The following is a 7,452-nucleotide window of genomic DNA, read 5'->3' as shown; positions in this document are numbered from 1 at the left end:
TCATTATATCTATGGTACTCGATGCTTTTGACAATTCATCCTCTAAAACTGCATTTTATGCCTGTTTGTGCCTTTGTTTTTACCCATTGGAAATGAATGGAGGGCAGATGAAAGGCAGGCACATAGATCACGTGAGTACTCATTAAGGACTATGCAAAGAATTTCGCCGACATAAAAGAGAAAAAAAGAAAAAAGAAAGTGTCCCTCCCCTTTAAGAGCCGCCTGCTCTCCCGTGGCAGCAGCGCGGAGTCCGGCACGCGCACAGTTACAGTCCCAATGAAAATACGATCCGTCTATTTTCTACAGATCCGGATCGGACTTATTGATTGTGGGCTGCTGTGTTTGAATGGCCGGAGTTGGTCGCAGCGGTGCGGGATCACAGTGACATAGTCTCTCCTCCTGGTCCTCCTGCTCCTCCTCCTCCTCCTCCTGCACCAACATTACTCCGTCTCTCCCTGAGAAGGTGAGGCGGCCTGTTATCATAACACCTCCGCCGCTATGAGCCAAATAACGGGAAAGGCGAAGGATGAAACTTACGAGCTGCAGAACACGGCGGATTTACACACTGAAGGTAACTCAATTATTTTATTTTATTTATTTAAAAAAGAAACACATTTGTCCAACGTGTCTCGCTGTTGTTTGTCATCCAGCCTCTTAATAGTTTAATCCTAATCCCTGGATGAAAATCTATCACAAATAACCGGATAAACAAAGTAAAAGTCAATGACTATTTTATATCATTTGAGTGTTTGTTGCTTTGCTGTTATTTACTTTAAGTTTTGTCTGTCACTTTTCACCACTGTGACGTCATACGTCAGCGTACATTGGAGGGAGTTTGGGGTAAGTGTGTGTGTGTGTGTGTGTGTGGGGTCTCAGGCAAAGGTCAGATTATTGGATTCCAAATTAACCAATCCACTCTACTGCATGTGTGCTATTCTACAGCCAGTTAACAGTGATCACATGACTCTTCCTTTTTGTGAGGATGTTTAATCTGACGCATCATGAATGAATGTCCCTGAACAGAGACACATCTGTGGGGGTCAGAGTTCATTTTAAGTCACAACTATCCCACAACAAAAGTATCCAAAGGTTCATGACACCACAACACTGCAGCAACAAGTCCATGGTACAATATTGATATTGTGATGGTAACATGGCTCCGAGTAGCTCCACCCATTCATGGTGAGGGAGATATACTCTGATGGTCTAAATGTTTATCTAGCTTTAGGTAGCTTTACGACTGGAGTACACAACACAAGTACAGGAGTACACAACACAAGTACAGAGAAGTATATTTGTAGAGAGCTGCTAACAGTGTGTCCATAACACAACTGAATCCATTGGTGTCCACTACAGAAAATGACCTTAATTCTTTTGCTAGATATTCACAAATACAGCTTCTGATCTGTTGGTTACTATTTTATGGTTTGGTCCATAAAATGTCACATAATGTGTTTCCCAAACCTAGAAATGATGATGTTTCAAAATGTCGTGTTTTGTCCGCAAATATTCACATTCAAGAAGTTAAAAAAAAACACCTGATATAAGTCCTTTCTTTTCTTTTGTGCCGACTGGATTGCTTTGCTTTGCCCTTATATCTTCTCAAATCTTTTCTGAGGATTCGACACGTGGCCATATTGGACCACCGTGTTTTTAATGGACTCACGGCACTTTTCCATTCTACGCGGGCGGGGTCGTCATAGCACGGCTGCACGAAACTGAAGTGTTTTTTTCCGGTGTACTGAATTACAAATATTTGTTCAGTACTTCCTGCATGACCGGAGCACAGACTCCGTCTGACACAGTCACGGAACTGAAATACGGCTGACGGGGTTGTGATTCGGCTCACTGAGCGACAGTTGTGCATTATTCGCTTTGGTTCATGTGTCTTGACGTCACATTTTAGTATCGGCTACCAGGTACCGTCTCTAATGGAAAAGCGTCTAATGGAAAAGAGTCGTGCTAGAACGGTATAATGGAAAAACGCCATAACTTAACAACTTTTGAGTTTTTATGACGCCTGTAGGTCAAGTCTCGTGTTGATGCTCCATCATTTTTTTATTATAATGAATATTGAACTGAAGTTTGACAAAAAAAAACAACGCAAATTAAATCACAATTGTGATGTGTCAGGAAAATTGCTGAAATAGATATTTTAGCCATATTAGACTATTGTTTACCGGGAACTCCCTTCATTAAATAACAACAGGTGGTGAGATGATGGTGCAGAAAGAGTGTCCGACAGTGTTTAAGCCAAATCCTAGAAAACTCTGCCCCTGTTTTCCTGTAACATCATCAATTTTGTTATTTGTCACTCTAAGCATCCCTTTGTTAACTTTTATTTGGATTCTAATTAATTGCATATATATGTACGTGACGGCGTCCAACTCCTGTCAGAATGCGTACTGCACGTCTTCCCAGCCTCATAACAGGATGTACAAAAACAAAAACAAGAATTAGCTGTGTTAACGTGTTCATCGAACGTCCGATATGACATCACGACATTGACAATATGCAAAGTAAAGATATGTTCTCCAGTTGCCGGAGGGACTTTCATCCTCTATATTAGTGTCCATATCCATATCTTGTCTGAGAGAGTGAGGCTTCACTGACTCACTTACTTAACAGCCAACCACTTTCACTCTGTGGCTTCAAACAGCATTTTCACTCACAGATATGCTTTTAAACACGGTGGAAGTAAATAGGTTCCACGTCGTTTGTTGCTCTCCTCCACATTCATCTCCCGTGACAACGGAACATAAGTTAAAAGTAATAGTTCCTGTCATTCCAGTAATGGAGGGCTGTGGTCTTTTAAGACTTGCATCGGTGAAGAACTAAGCAATGTCATCAATCCCACGATGGGACATTTGGAACAGCTTGTCCAAAAAGACAAATACAAGATACTCGGAGGAACTAACTAATAAAGGGAATATACTGCATGTAGCTCTATCTAATGAAGGCAGTAATCATTTATAGACGAATCCGGCGAAGTATTGGAAGTAAACATCAATCTCGTCTCCCTCCAGTATACGCGTGATTGAATGGGAGCTGTCGTAAGAAGTGTATATTTTTATGCAGCATTCATTTTGACAACGATGTCTTGGAAGTCGGGAAGAAGAAAATTACTTTCGTAATCGATTAATCTGTCGATTATTTTCTCGATTACTCGTTTGGTCCATAAAATATCAGAAAACCTTCAAAAATGTCGATCGGTGTTCGTCAAACCTGGAAATGATGATGTTCTCAAATGTCTTGTTTTGTCCACAAACCAAAATGATTCATTTTTAATGATTTCTTGGTAATCCAGAGGGAAGAAATGAAGAAAATACTCACATTTAAGAAGCTTAAACAATCGGAAATCTGGTTTTAATCATGAAAAAAGCTTCAAACTGATTAATTGATTATCAAAATAGTTTCATTTAGTAATTGATTAATAATCGATTAATTGTTTCAGCTCTAGCTCTAACTAGGGCAAACTCATGACCACAATGTAAACATCAAGTAGCTGATTTAATCACATTACTGTAATTCATTGTGGAGTACTCGTACTTTTTGGGAGTTTTTCTTCAGTCTGTAATTTTACATCACGTTGTCATCTGCTTAGTTCATTTTAAAAATCAGAATTTGCCACAGAGGAAGCCTACAATTTGAATAAATATCCAGACCTCTCAGCTGTAAAACCCTAACCCACGCGGATTCGTCTATTGGATAACATAACGTCCTAATCGAAAACTCAATGATGTGGTCAGAAGACAATATGCTGGACTCTGTACCTTCTGGAGGATTTATTAGATTCAAAAAGAATATAGATCCCTTTGGTTCACTTCACTGATCTTACAACACATTTTTGACAATATTGCTCTGGCTGTTTCTTGTCTTTTGGGGCAGTGGAACTAGTAGATGAGAGAAACTCCCAATAATCACCCACTAAAAGACGAACACAATAGTGTGGCAGGTCTGTCAAGGGTTTTGAAGTTCTTTTTTTAACAGATTAGTGTAAAATATGCAGTTAAAATACAATTTGGATGTCATTCATTGACACTTCACACTGTAGTACACTGTAAAAAAAAGCTTATGTCATTTATCAAATCACCAGTAGATAAAAGCACTGAAGTCTTGAGATATCTTGAAATGTGTCATGGCGTCAGAAGAGCCTCTCAGTTGTAACTGTCCTTATCTTTGGAACCCTCCGTGTCAGCATGCATGGGGACAGTGTGTTGTTGCTGTGATAAGAGCAGTGTCGCAGTCAGGGGCTCAACGTCAGAAAAGGGCGGGATTTTCAGGCCTTAATAACACAATATGTAGATGAATTAATAAACTACTTAGTTGTGTATCCCGTGTAGCTGTGAGTGTCATGTGACCATGTGCCATTTCTTTTTATTCACATTATAATACTGAGGTTTGGAAGACATGCAATCCAGCTGCAATTTTAAAAAAGCAATACAACACTGGTTTATTATTAGGCCATTTAGTGTTGAATATAAAGACGTTAACATTGAACATTGAAAAAAGTACAAAAATAATTAATGGAAAAGACTTAAATGTGAATATTATTCTTTACTAAAATGAGTTAACAAGCAGTTAGCTTCACCTCCTCGTCCCTGACTCTCTTTTTGCTAAACAGAGTATATCTTATTATATATTATGTGAATTGTCTTGGTATCAAAATAAAGATGACACTTGTGTGAAGTGTAAGCATCGCTGTAGATGCTACTGTGTCAGAGTAAATGCAGATGGAACCCAACTTAAATGAAAAAAAGTATTTGTATTTTTAAGTAAATATCACTTTTAAGTAAATATCCCCTTTAAAACCTCATGTAACCGGTGCCGCTTTTCAATGTTTACACTGTTGTGGTGTTTTCGGCTCCTGCTGGTTTGATCGATTCAACTTTAAACTGTGTTTGGTGAACATAAGAATGGAACTATCCCATTTCCACCGGTTTCTATCGGTTTGAACTGACATTAATCAGTGGAAATCAGACACGGGAGCGCATGCTAATTTCCTCATTTTAAAATTAAATTAAATTGTATTTCTGCTGACATAACGCTGACATGAGTTTGAACGAGGGATTTTAATGTGAAAGAGGCTTAAGCGAGACCTAGGATGAATTTGTTTCACCAGAGGACATGAATGAAATGTCTTTATTATTCATTTATTTACTTATTTATTGCCTTAATTGATGATTAAATAGCCACCAAAGTCCACACGTCTGGTTTCAAGAGCTTTACAGTAAAAGCTTAGCTTCTTTTGCTAATTTCTTGGCGGATATTGGCTACCACAGATGAAATGTTGCATCTATAGCTAAAGACCATTTACCATAGATAGAGAGACAGATGGATTAAACGTATTGTGCTGAGTCTCTTAATTATTTGTGAAAAGATATGGGCTATAACATGCAATAAAGCAATCCATATCCAATAAAGAGGATGCCTCTCTGCAGAGGAAATGTATCTGCATTGTGTGCTAAGTGGAAATGCACGAGCAGGCTAAGGGGCTGTCACACGTATAGCATCTAAAATCCTATGTGGAATAAGCCAGTATTCCTAACTAAGGCCCTGGGTGGTAGCACTCCTGTTATATGTTACATGTTGTCACTAAGCAACCAAAACCTGTGACGACTGTGAAGTTGCTGCAGCCTCATTAAATGATTTGATGCATTCAAACAATAAGTCTTCATTAATTATTACTGCCTTCTGTGATGCCTTATATCAAAATCCGTAAGTCAGTATATTAGGGGGAAGCTTTTATAATCCTACACGCTGGCCCATCAGTGCTGACTACAATGCAAAGGACTCCACGTCTCAATTTGTAGACCCATTATTGTGTTAATCAATTAGTTGTTATTAAGACACACGGCTGGGGGATAATGGACTGTGCTCGTTTTGCGAAGGCTTTGTTCAGGCTCTTATCAGGACAGACCTTCAGCCACATGTGAAAGAGAAAGCAGAGAGAGCAAGAGTGAAGAGGAAGGTGTCTGTCTTCACCTCTCTGTCTGTGTACGCAGGTGGCCAAACGTGATTTACAAAAGAAGTCGTGATGGATGATGGACTATTGGATGAACACCAGATGTACAGTTTCACTGGTTGTCTAAATCCAATACAACAGAAAAAAAAGACACTAGGTCATCTTCATTCATCCTGTTAAAGCTACTGTCAGTATAATTCAGTAAATCCAGTAAATCCAGAAGAAACCTTCCGAGTATGCTCTATACTTTATCCAATCAGGAGCCAGAGCTCCACAAAGAGACAGTGGAGCCTGGCACCAGGATAAAGAGGTGTTTAAAAATGGTCGTTTCCTAAACAGAAAATGAATCCAGCTTCAGAAAGACAAGAAACTATAGTTTCAAAGGTGCATCTTTATGTAGAAACAGGTGCTTGTGACTCCCATGTCGTGCTTAATAGATCAATCTAAGGGCACCTGTCGTTGGCGTTGTTTGCCTTCGGTGATTTTTGACAATTCACTTCTGAAACTTTCAGTTACAGTTTCAGGAGTGTGGTTTTCAGTCACACTCCAATCTTAGTGGCATAGAGTTACTGCCATGAATCACTTCCTGTGTGCAGAGCTGTAATGTTGCCAGGCAACACAAGATCCAAACCCTGCTACACCGATGAACACTGAGAGAGTCAAGTGGAGCTGATGGGCTTAATCAGCATTGTGCGAACTCATTAAACAATGGTTTGAAAGTAACAGACGTTTGATATTTAAAAGCTATAATACACTAAATACACATTAACTTGGAGAACAAGAAGGTAAATGTAGCAAAGCACTTAAAATTGCTGTGTTTGTGATTGTGAAATTAGCCAGAGAAACAGCTGTTTCATGTAGAACAACGTAAAGAAACAGCTGCTTGTGACTCCCATTCTTCCTCTCGAAAGATATCTTCATTCTTTTCTTTGTTACGTGCCCACCAGTGACACTTGGTCCAAGCCTTGGATGCTAATTCGACACTTTTAAGACCCACTCGTGGGGGGGGAGGGTCCTCATTCCCAGGCTGTAAACAGTGTCCGCCATCTTTGCTAACAGTTACGCTAACAGGACCAAGTGTCACTGGCGGGCACGTAACAAAGAATGATGCAGATAATTCAACTACACACATTCAAATCCACTCAGAAAGGCCCTAGTTTGAACCAAAATTCAAACTAGTGACCTTCTTGCTGTGAGGCAACGATGCTAGCCACCTCTCCGCCATGTAACACATCTGGAAACACAGTCAAACAGCTTTTTTCCCTCTCCGGGAGTGGATCACCTGGAGAGAAATCACTCATATTTTAAGGCCTTTGCTTCCATTTAAGGTGATTTCTCTCTGCTCTCTCTGCGGCCTTATCGGTGAAGTCATTGTCCGTGTCAGACATAAAACAGAGCCAAAGAGTTGCTATGGAAACAGTTCTTATAATTTCATTAGCCCCCTTCCGATCGAAGCGTGATACTGAATGAGAATGTGGAAACCCAAG

At 39.7% G+C, this 7,452-nt stretch overlaps 1 protein-coding gene across 2 annotated transcripts in view; it reads left to right on the top strand.

Moving 5' to 3' along the window:
- Positions 1-214: 214 nt before the first annotated feature.
- The window catches only part of ano5b (anoctamin 5b), a 28,477-nt gene continuing 21,239 nt past the window's right edge, over positions 215-7,452 (top strand). The window contains exons 1-2 of one of the 2 annotated variants that reach the window (XM_044031217.1): positions 215-571; positions 819-840. In XM_044031217.1, coding sequence (XP_043887152.1) covers positions 527-571; positions 819-840 — 67 coding nt within the window. In that variant the 5' untranslated portion in view covers positions 215-526. The remainder of the gene's footprint in view (positions 572-818; positions 841-7,452) is intronic. The other variant, XM_044031216.1, reaches the window with a different exon arrangement.

The sequence above is a fragment of the Solea senegalensis genome, linkage group LG7 (genome assembly GCF_019176455.1).
Source record: "Solea senegalensis isolate Sse05_10M linkage group LG7, IFAPA_SoseM_1, whole genome shotgun sequence".
Classification (NCBI taxonomy): Eukaryota; Metazoa; Chordata; class Actinopteri; order Pleuronectiformes; family Soleidae; genus Solea; species Solea senegalensis.
This window is presented reverse-complemented; position numbering and strand designations above follow the sequence as displayed.